At 35.5% G+C, this 12,298-nt stretch overlaps 1 protein-coding gene across 1 annotated transcript in view; it reads right to left on the reverse strand.

Moving 5' to 3' along the window:
• Positions 1 to 393: 393 nt before the first annotated feature.
• The window catches only part of MARCHF11 (membrane associated ring-CH-type finger 11), a 32,299-nt gene continuing 20,394 nt past the window's right edge, over positions 394 to 12,298 (reverse strand). Inside the window, exons 3-4 of the mRNA XM_050892629.1 lie at positions 7,985 to 8,177; positions 394 to 844 (exon numbers count right to left, since the gene is read on the reverse strand). Coding sequence (XP_050748586.1) covers positions 522 to 844; positions 7,985 to 8,177 — 516 coding nt within the window. The 3' untranslated portion in view covers positions 394 to 521. The remainder of the gene's footprint in view (positions 845 to 7,984; positions 8,178 to 12,298) is intronic.

A 12,298-nucleotide genomic window follows, 5' to 3' on the forward strand; every position in this document is an offset into this window, starting at 1 on the left:
ACTTCCTGCTTAAAGGCAAGGGACAATATATCCCTTACACCCGAACTGAGCTGCAAACAACAACAAAATAAAGATAGAAAAGGAAGAGTACTTGACTTGTGTCAACATTCTTTTTCTTTTTGGAAGAAGGTTGTTCAGTTTAATCCTCATGAAAGTGGGAAAAATAACAGTAGTGGATTAAAGCCAGAGTTTAAGAAAATACATTTAAATATATTTTTTTACTTAAAAATGAGTTTCCTTATCATTCAAAGACCTAAGAGTTAAACTATATTGTATACACCTCAGGTACAAATTGACAAAAGATCTAATAAACCAGACTATATAAAAAGCAAGAGACTTTTTTTTTTCCAGAAAAATGTATTTGTGTTTTAGCTGATCATATAAAAAGCATTAAATTTTTAAAAAATGTGTGTATATTTTTTCAAGTGTTAATGGTTTCACCATTCATCGTAACTACATTCCAAAGTCCTGTAACATCAGGGCACATTATCCTTATCTGTGTAGCACAGTGAGCATAATCTTTACACTGAGGTCACTCTCATCACTACTTCCCCAGAGCCGTTATCCTCTGATGAATCGTCCTGAGGTCTCATGCGGTTGAACAGATGTAACAATACATAGCCACACTGAAATCTTGGTGAGGTTAACTGTGTTGGATGAACTAAACTTCTGTTTCTAAATGCAGTCAGTGGTAACCACAATGTCCTTCCTGCTGAGGATTCTCCTCGATTGCTCTCTTCTATGTCTGTGGCTTTATCGTAATTTAACACATCCCAGTGTAGATTCACAGCCCGCCAGCGCTTAAACACTCGATAAACAGATGCACCTTCATGTACTATCAGTCCTGAAATTAAGGAAAAAAAAAAGGAGTTTGTACAAAATGTCAATAGATACCATTCTGAGAGCAAATAGAGATGTAACACGTTGTAATGAATGTGGCAATTGCCAGAGCCTATTAAATTACTCGTAACTCTGATAATTCAAATAAGTTGTACCTATGCAATGTAACTGATTATTCATGTGTTTAAGATTGGGGGGCGGGAACATGCAGGGGAAATAAAATTGTTCTGAATGAAAGTTCAACATAACCAATACTGGAATAATCTGAGCATGCCTAACTAAATACAGTATTTATATTTAAGTAAACCAATATAAAAGAACCTTACTGGCAGATTTGTAAATTGACTGTTTACACTTGTGTTATCCTTGTTCATGGTAAGTACTATTTATTTACTGAGATTTGTACTGGTTTAAGTAGATCTTTAAGTAGGTTAGACCTTCTGTAATGAACAGGATGGTCTTAAATTTGTTTAAGAGTGTTTTGTAGAATTCAGTACAGATACAAACAAATTTAACTGTTTTCACATTCTTAGTTCAACTTGGAAGCACAGAAGATTTATGAAAACCTGAAACAGCTGTAAATATGACTTTCCTGTCTTGCTTCAGTAGAGCAAGAAGAAATTAAATGTTATTATTAACTATGATGAGCATGGCAAGGATGATAGGCTTTCTTCTTTCTCTTCAAAATTCAGTAAACAAAAGTAGAGAAACATCTTTTTTGTTGAGACACAGGAAATCTTCTAAAAGGTCCTTCAAGGAAAATACAGATTATCTGGAGTCCTCAACAGACCAATCTGCTTATGAACTTCCATGTAGCTAATATTTATGCTTATTGTATGCATTTAAGCAATTTATTTACTTAAACGAAACTCTTCATTTTTCATATGTATGTATATATGTATATGTATTTATACAGACACTCTTTATGTGTAAGTACTTCAAATACGGATTTACTGGGGACATGCATGGGGCTTCAGCCTTCTTATTAGGTTTTTCCTCAACCAGTCTGGTGACTTATATGGTTCTGAGCAGCTTCACATGTTTTCTCTGGCTCCCTGCTTTGGGAAGAGAGCAATCTGCCTAGCCAAAAACATTTATAAATTTTTTTGTCCAGTATGTTTCTTGCCTAAAATTTTCCTGTACATGGCCACATCTATAATATGATCTCCGGTGTCACAGGCTATAGTCCTTAATCCCAAGAGGTTGTATATCACCTGTTCCTACACAACGAAATTGTGATTTGAGTGTCTGAGGTCTCTTAGTGTCATTAACTGATACCAGAAAGGAGACATTCAAAGAAAGAAGACACAAACAGAAAGGATGATAAAAACATTTATATGAACAGCAAATCTCAGATTCAGGTGCAATGATTTGCAGATAGCAATGCCTACTCTAACACGTTTTTAAAGATCGTTACACTGAAGGATGGAGAAACACAAAGATTGCTTTCAGAAGGACATGATAGCAAATGTAGCATCTCTGTAAGGCTTTCAAGTTGCCTAGAATTTGCTGAAGCATCCAATACATCAAAACTAACACAATATAAACTTAATTAAATGTTAAATATTCTAAATGTATTTTGATCAGCATAGCATTTTAGTGGAAAATTTTCTTGATTGCAAGATGTCTATCTTCATCTTCTCAGATATATATAAAGCAACCTGTCCTAAAAATGTAGCAGCCGTGTTAATACATAAATGCACCTTCAAGACTGGCTATGTTGTCTTAAAAAGGATAAATGTGTTTGATCATGTACAGAATCTACAAACCAAATAAGCCATGGTTTTATTGCTGTGACAAAGATCCCCCCTTTCTTTTTCTGTTGGATTTCCTATAGAATGATAAGGGAGATGAGCATAGTTTTCCCTCTACCTGTCACTGCATCATAGTATTCTTTGGCCCAATTTCGCTCAAGACTGTGATGAAGCAAAATTGAGAGAACCTATTTTACCCAATGTAAAGGGTTTTGATACCTGCCTGCACTCCACTGGAACCTGAACAACATATTTCAGAGTAGAGAAGGAAGCACTTGAGAAAAGATCATTGAGGTACATGAAGTACATTTAAACAGTTAAAAGTATCCTCCCAGAATTATGACAGAAAAAGTCATAGGACAACTTCTTTTAGGGAGCTCTTTTTTACTGTTTTTGAGCTTTCAGGATTTACTGAAATTATGTTTTCAAAATTTTTTCAACAATGGCAAGGAAGAGAAGTTTTCTTTATAGTGGAAGCTGTTAGTAACATATGCTCTAAAAGAGCTACTGAACAAAGGATCAAATATTGCAAGGCTTGAAATAAAGTTGTCAGATTTGGCAATGCTAAAGAAGAAAGGGAGCACTTTCATAATTCCTCCCATAAAAAGCTTTATTTTCCATCTGATAAAACTACAGATTGAAAAAGACCTATCTAGAAGAGGCAAAGGAATTCCAATAGATCTTTTGTCTCTTTGAAAGATATTTTCCAGGGGGCGGGGGAAAAAAAAGCTCTCAGCACCAACAGTTCCAAGACCACAAACAAAAGAAAATTTGGGTAAGGTTTAAATGCTGGAGATCTTCCAGGTCCAGAGAAGTTTTGATGATCAAAATATAAGTAGTTAGTCACTAAAGTGAAGCTGTAAGAAAATGGCAAAGAATCTCCTTTTTCTTAAGAGTTCCACAGCAATGAATGAGGATATGAGAGAGAAAACAAGGATAAATCCATGAATAATACTGACTTGTTCCAAATGCCATGATTTCAACAGCACAGAGGACATAGTTGCACAGTCCTAGGGAAAAAAAGTATTACTTGTTTGACCCAGATGATCCCAAGAGGAAGTGTTCACTGTTCTGACATTCTGTCCAATTAGTATCTACAAGGAACAGAGTTTTGGGATGATGGACCTGGCAAAATGTCCTAAGGTTCTAAGAAGACTTTACCTTCAGGATTTACTTCTAAGATGTAGGGATTGTAGTGGGATCCAGACAATAGGATTATGGAGAGATCATAATTTTCTTTTCTTTTATTGCTAAGTATTATGAGATTCTTTCACTCTATCCAAAGGATTTCTTATCCTGAGTCACAAGACCACTTGAAATATTTCATACTGAACGTCTTTACAAGCAGGCAACTCGTCTTAGTTCATTCAGATTTGGTGGTATTAGGTTCCAAAGTTGTCTTATTTATCACACCAATCTTATAATCATTTAGGACTGGTCCTCCCAGAAACATTGCAAACTTTTGCCACGGAATAAAAGACCGTTTTCAGAAACAGACTTTACCACTGGACAAAATGCCATGTCTTAATACTATTCTAGGGCCCACAGATATAAAAAAATGCAATAAATTGCTCAAAGCATTAAAGTGAAACATGTCCACTAAAAATAGCAATATAATTCTTTCTGAACTATTTAGAATTAGATCCAATGTGAAAAAAAAGACTTTCTGAGTAGAGAAATATTAAGTGCAGCTAAATGTGTTCATTATAAGTAACTTCAGCTTGTACATGTTTTAAACTAAGGAGTTGCACAAACGTTGCTAGGCATCAAGTTCCTTGGCGGGGAAGAATGAGGCTTTCAGAGGGCTATTCACACCTCCCATTGGCTCCCATCTCTTACTCCCTTGCCATAGTACTACTGGCACCATTCACGTTTGTAGTGCAATGTTACAACTGCTGTTCACACTCTAAAGGAGCTGCACTGTTGTCCTGGGATTGTGAATGAGCTGTTATTATTTGTGAGAGATTTGGTTCATGTTAGAACCATTTATGACTAGTAGTTATGATTATATTCCGGTGAAAATACATAAAATTACATGACTTCACTGTTATGAGAAATAATTGCTAGGTCTACAAAGTAGAATGGCGAAGGCTTGGTGTACTGTCCTTCAGTGGCTAAATAAGGGGTTTATATTATTCATTCCTTTCATATTAACTCATGAACTCACTCCCTTTGGTAATCCTTACATGGATGGTCTGATCCTAGCACTATCTGCAATAGCTCTGGGTTTCACAGGCAGTAGTTCTATTTGATTAAAATGTTCAAGGTTTGCCTTAGGAAAACTTCTACCGTCAGCAAGTTTCAAAGAGAACAGCTTTACGCCCAGCTTAGATGCAGAAAAGTACAAACTGGTGACTTGTAGGGTGGAAACGAACACTGATAAGTAAAACCGATCCTGTTTGGAAGAATTCTGGAAAAATTTAGAGTAGAACAAGGAGAACAACAGATACCAATAAAATATGTACACTGGAATGAATAGAACATATTATATTGGTGATCTGTAATCTTTGGGATATTTCTTTTGGTGAAAAGTAAAACAAGACCAAGAATTAAAATACAGGTTACATGTAATTTACTTGGTAAGGAAGTGGGTGGTACGCTACGTATGGTGTATAAATCAATCATTGGGAAAACAAATTAATATGTGCAAGTTTTCAAAGATGTCATATAAGTATGTCAGTACCTTTAGGCAAACTGCTTTTAAAAATCATGAAAACAAAACATTTCAAATATATTCAGATAGTTACACTTCACAAATGACCAAAAATATTCATATTGTTTATGCAAAGCTATAGGGAGGCATAACTGAAGGCAGTTGGAATAAGTCTTGGTCATATCACCAGTAACTCAAGCACTTGTCTTGAAATATGTGCTGCACAGGAAAACCCATATGTCTGCACAGATTTTTCATTGAAATAAAGAGAGATTCCAGTGGGAGTATAGGTATTCATTCACTGTAAATTCTGTTGAAAACTAAGAGAATGCCATGGATGACTAAACACAAATGAGAGGAGAGGAGATACTAAGTGAGAACTGTGGCTGGCTGTAAGCATTACAAGCTTTATGATATAAGAGATTATATATAATATGCAATGGTAAAATCATATGTTAATGCCTTTGGAAAGTCATCAGCATAATGGACAGTGTTGGTTTTTTAAAAAATCATTCATGAGTAATAATAACATCCATCTATTAGAGAACTTCATTTGAATGTTTAAAATTAAAACTATCAATCTAAAATCCCTCACTTTATGATGAAAGAAAAAGATAAAATTGAATAAAGTTGAATATATTAATAAATATTTTCAAGAGTTACAAGAACTCCTGGTCTTACAAGCTTACAGAATGCAGATTACTTCAAATTATATGCAGAATAAGTGGGCTGAATGAATCTGGATCATCAGAATTCTACAATTACCAAACCTCCTTTATACAGCTTTCTGAATTTCCAGATACAGTTTAGTAAACTGTTAAGTCATATCTGCACTGAACTTCATAATTACAAAACAGTGTCCAAATATGTTTAATTATAGTCAGTTTTACATAAAAAATTCCATGTATTATTTGTGATAGGACTATAAAATATGCATTTATGTAATTACAGGCAAGTCAGTTTGTCTCGTGGGTGAAGACAGCTGCATGTCTACTTTGCTCCTGCATGGTGCCAGTTAGGCTAGATGCTCCACAGCCATGGGAGGTACATGTTAGTTCAGTAGCTTCCAGTCCAGAGGTGGCTTGAGCCTGCCTGGCTTGAAAGGCAGCTACGTAACTGCGTGTACCAATCTATTGAAGGCTCACCTTCCAATAGTTTACTTCTATAGATAAATACACTAATATTTCTGATCACCCACAGACTTTCTCGATTGATTTTGAGATTAATTTGGTTTAGGTTTTTTAACAGTCAAACAAATGGAAAGAAATGGAAATAGTTTGACATAACTGGTTATTCCAACTAGTTGATGCATACCAAAGTAAATCTTTTACAATTGTAATCATTGTGAAAAAAAACCAGAATTCCATATAAATGAAACATTTAGAATGCCTGAAGCACATTTTTTCTTCACTTACTGTTTTTTTAAACAAAAGAAAAAACCTCAATATTGAGTGTTAAGCCAGAAAAAGTGGTATTCAGCAATCAGCAGGTAAGAGAACATGTAGCTGAGCCTTTTTTTTTTTTTCATTTAAAAGCTCAGCACTTGTCCAGAGTATTAGAGACCTAGATTCTGTTCATTCTGCTGTCTGAGAAGATTTGGGTTCACAGAAGAAAGCCTGTGTTCTAAGCTATTCCAGAGTGGGCTTCTCTTAGAAAAATTACAAAATAAACAGAACTGCTGATCCAGCTGAAATACAAATACTTTTACAGTAATGGGATGGTTTCAATAAAAGATGATATGGCTTTATGGTTGGAGCAAAAGCGTTGATATTAGGAATCACTCTGTTTCTTTGCACCTTATTGAGCAGAATTCAGCACTGTCCTTCTGAATTCTCATATATGAGATTGGGATAACATCAACATTTATCACTCAGAAATCTCAAAGCAAACATCAGATAGCGTTTGACTTCTGGATTTTCTTGGAATTGCAATTCTAAGACTGTGGTTTCATGTTTACTGCAATCATTAAATTATCTCTGCAAATAATCGCAGCTATTCTAACAATCAATTCAAGGTTGTTTTATCAAACATTAAAGGGATTTCTATTTAAACATTTCCGGGTCCAGTATATTTTCAGAAATTTCAAAACTGGTCAAAATAGCTTTGCAGTAAATAGCGTTTTCTTTTATAAGATTTCAGCTAGAGTTAAATGACTTGAAACTTTAATAGTAAAGTAACTTACTATAGTTAGCACTATTAGAGTGTTTCATAACTGTTTATGATGTACAAAGAACTCATGCCTGTCTTCTCTGTTCTTCTCTATTACTGGCACAGTGACCTATATAAGTCTGTGCAACTTAATTCTGGATATGTAGTTTGATGACATCCTCAAGGGCTTCTTCTGCGCTTCATGATGGTACAATCTAATGCAAAGTGGCATCAGTAGAAGACTTGAAAGCACATAATACCGATTATTTTAATAATGTCTTTGTCATTTTCATCTGTTTAAATTCCTGAATTTTTCTAGCGGTCTATTTTTTCAAAAAATTGAAACTGATCCTGTTCTCACCGCCATTATCTTGGGGAGACGCTTTGATGAATCTGAGAGTAAAACTTCTTGGGTTCTTTTCTCTTTGCAGTATTTGTAACACTGTAAAAAGTCAGTATTTGCCAAAGGTATCAGCTGAGAATAAATCTGCAAAGAACTGGAGTGATCGATTAGAGTGACCAATTAGAAAAATAGATATAGTCACAGTCTTAAACCACAGTCTGTGCTGTTTAAAGATTTTGAGCTTACCTATGCATACTAGATCCATAAAACCATACATTCCATAGCAGATTTGAAAAAGGATGTCCTTTCTTTGCCATACTGCATAGGGGCTGAAGGCTGACCATAGAAGCCAAGTCACACTTGCTACTAAGAACAGAGATCCTAGGATTACAGCAACCATCTGCACTTTCTCAACCAGTGTTATAGTAATGCTTTGCCACTAAAAGAGAAACAAAGTTGTATAAGATAAAAATGTTATTTTCTGTGATTGTACATTCAACTCCACTTTTTTCCTGAAATCAGAAATTATTTTAATATTTATACATATCTTCATAGATCTTTACTAATATCCTCAATACTGACATTTTATATAATTTTTTTTCCTATTTTACTTTTAGTTAAAGTGAAACTAATAGTTGCTTCCCCATCCCCTCCAGCATCACTATCATCACCATCTAGCTGTGAACTTCAGAAAAGTTAATAGTTTTATTACTGTTTTGAATACATAGGCAGAAAAAGATTTAGTCTTAGGAATGGAACTCAGCCTTTCATATTTGTAGGCTAATGAACAGAATAAAAAAAAAGTTGGGAAGAAAATCTTAAGTATGTTTTATGTTAGCGTGACAAGTTGAAAGTGACAACTTTCCTTTCCATCCCACCCCCCTAAAGTCTGAAGCCATCTTCCACTTTCGTGCTGCTCATCAAAGAAGTTCCGGACATACCAAGGAAGTTGGCTTTCTCTGCATAAACCAGTGTTAACAGTACAAAGAGACACCTGCACCCTAGTGTGGAAGCAATGTGAAGACTCAGGAGGACCCCTGAATATACGTAGCAGGAATATTTCTTTTAAGTGCACCCCAATTATGTCCACCTTTCCAGGGAAGGCTGTATCCTCCATATGTGAGGTGACTCAGATTTATGGTGTGACAAGATGTAAATATAAAAGAGTATGCTTACTGAATTCTGTCAAGATAAGAATAGAAATAAAATTCTGTTAAAACAAAGAGTCACAAAAGCAAAACACAGCATAAGGAAAGAAGCATTCTAGATTACCCTTAACATATATGGTCTTTCTTGACCATAATTGTCTAAATTAGCTTGGCAGACTCCCCACTCTAGCCCCACCACCTATTCCAGAGCTAGTATGCAGACTTTGTAGACTGCCATCTTTCCTGTTCCTTATTTTGAACATACCTGCCCCCTTCTACGGTTGCAACAGGGAACAGGTGGAGAAAGCTACTGCAGTAAGGGCTTTATTACCTCTTTTCCCATCTGGCAATTATTTTTCCTTTTTCCTGTTACTTTATGAAAGCTTTCGCTTTTTACCAGCAGTTGGGTACCCAGTACTGTATGATCATAGGATGATAGAATAATTCAGGTTGCAAGGAGCTGTGGGAGGTCTCTAGTTCAACTTCCTGCTCAAAACAGGGTCAGTGATGAGATCAGACCAGGTTGCTCAGGGGTTTATTCAGTAACACCTTGAAAACCTCCAAGCATGGAGACTGTTCAGCCTCTCTGGGCAACCTGTTCCACTTCTTGACTGTCCTCAGGTTGAAAAACGTTTTTCTTAAAAAACATTTTTTCTTATATCCAATCTGATCCTCTTTTGTTCCAACTTATGCTCTCTTCCTCCCGTGATGCACCACTGTGAAGAGCCTGGGTGAGCAATGAGGTCCTCTGCCTCTTTCTTCTCTTTCAGCTTTTTCCATTAACTTTTCTACTCTTGCCTAATTTGCACATCTGGTGCTGCATGCCTTCTCTTGTTGCAGCCTTCTGAATATAATAGTACAAAAAGATAGCTGTAAAACAATTTGTAAAGTGTCTGTTTGAAATACTATCCTTTTATAATGAACTTATTAAACTCATACTAGCTATTTCATTGAACTTCAGGGTTTGGAATGGGGCTATTCATATTAAATAATACCTTTTTTATGGTAAAGCACCTATGGATGCTCACTTCCTTTGTTAGAATTTTTTTTAATAAGGTCAAGGAATGTCTTTAACAAGTGATGTATGACAGAATGGTGTGAGCTTCTCATGACTCAGATATTACTTGTATACAGGATTTAAAAGTCAGGACTGAAATTCATAGAACTCTCTTTAGACTGTATAGGGTTATGTTCAACAAAATTATTTTTCTTTTCTCAGCTGAAGCCACATAGTGTGACTTGGCAGAAAACTGTCAAAAATGCTATTGGTTATGTATCTCTTTCTATCTTATTTCTTTATCAGTGTGAGACAGACCTGTAATAAATTTATTCGGAATGTCTGAAATCAAAGTACATTTACATGAAGTAAAGCTTTAACTGTCACAAAATATTAAACTGTCAAATTCATGGAAGAAGCTGGCAATAAATTGAAGAGACTGTTATATCACTGAAATAAACAGCAGATCTTTCACAGTGCAATTTCAGCAATGCAGAAGTTCCTAAACTCACTTCAGTTTATTTTGATTTTCTTTTTTTTTTTAACTTAGATTGCTCATAATTGTTCTGCAAAGATAGCACTGAACAGAAGGAAAAGTAGTCCAAACATTTCGGATAAGTAATGTAGCATGCAGTCTAGATATAAAGCCCATCCCTTATTCTGGTGTTGTCTGACAACCAATTTCTATTCCTATCATCTCCCACTCCCAACCAGAATCAACCACTCCTACCATCTTTTTCCATCGCATGAGGGCTTTTGTTGGCTTTCCCCAAACTTTTCTTTCTAGAAAAGGTTGACCTTGAAAAGTCCTAAGAAACATAGATATGATCCTCACCTCTTCCTAGCATCTTCTCAAGAATGTATTCTAGTTATTTTGCTATTCTCCTGATCAGATGAATTGTCTGTCAAGAATGCAAGCAACTGAATCTCTCAACTGCATTAAATTCAGTAATAATTCCAAAGATTCAGCATATTAGCATGCTACCAACCAGGAAGGGGAGCCACCCCAATTACTGAGAAAATGCACAAGCGTTCCACAGGTTGTAGCTCCTAACTCTTTTGCCTTTAAAAATCGAAGAAAAGTTACAAAACAAAACAAAAACCAACAAAATAAAACAACCAAGAACCCCAAAAAGAGGTCAGATGTTTTCTTCTATTACTCATCTACTTTGGCCTTTGTGGTAGTCACTGCCTTTCTTCTACCAAAGAAACTGTAGTCCTCCACCTTCCTCAATATGAAGGTCAGCAATAACCAAGCAATTTAAACATTTTAGGAAAGTTTCCTCCCTATTAGTGGAGGAAATCTCCACTCCATCTTACATCTGTAAGTTAAGCTAATTGATGAGATCCCACAGTAGATAGGGGAGGAAGGACTGTGTGCTTAAGATGGAAGGCATTCAAGAGGCCCAGAAAGTTTCATGCAAAACTGCTAACTTGCCTCCTAGTGCTAGGCAGTCTACCATAAGAACCCAACACCCTAAGAGTGATAGGGTGGGATGGATTGGTATTAAGCTCTAATGTGATCAGTTTGGGGACCTCATTTTCTGTGTATGTCCCTCCTTAGTGCTAATGGCAAGAAGGCTGTGAATGTTCCTGATGACTAACCTACCTCAACTGAAATGTCTTCCTCCTTGCCCCACTCCAATCAGCTTTAATTCAGAACAGTCTGAGATTGCCTCTTGGGAAGTGAACGTCTTGATTTTTTTCCCATAAGTTTTACCAAGTTTGGGTACAAATTATAAAAAGCAAACAGATCTTACTAAGACAGGCATATTTTTCACATAATGAAGAAGGTATTCTATAGTTATGACATTATCCACATGTAAATAGTGAAGGTTCAGTCCTTTACTTAGCCATGGAGAGTATTAGCCATTAGGCAACAAGAGGAACTACACAGGACTGTATTTTTTGGTGGCATTGCATTTCATAAGAAGGCTTGTGAAGAGGAACTGGAGTTGTGGTCACACTGTTTTCTTCTACCTGAAGTCTTACTCACAGCATAGCTAATATGTGTGAATATACACTCTGACAGACACCTAGGAACAGAAGACTTTTTTCCTAAGATTCTTTCTATAGTATCAAAACCCAGTTAAACTTTATTTGATTTCTCACAATCATTTACCTTATTGTATGCCTGTCACAAGTTGTTATAATCACTTCACCATTTAATGTCAAATTAATGACTTACAATAAAGAGGTCACAAAAATAATGTAGTAAAAATAATTCAGTGATAGTTAATGTTGAGAAATTGCATTTAGAATTTAACAGACTGAATTATTTAACATTCCAAATTGAATGATTTCATTATTAGTGTGTCATAATTTAAATCCATTATTTCCGTAAAAGTGTTTCTCATTTTCTTCATGTAACTTGTCTCACAACTCTTAATTGCTCATGATTATAAATTATATCAT

This window comes from Gymnogyps californianus, chromosome 2, assembly GCF_018139145.2.
Source record: "Gymnogyps californianus isolate 813 chromosome 2, ASM1813914v2, whole genome shotgun sequence".
Taxonomy (NCBI): domain Eukaryota; kingdom Metazoa; phylum Chordata; class Aves; order Accipitriformes; family Cathartidae; genus Gymnogyps; species Gymnogyps californianus.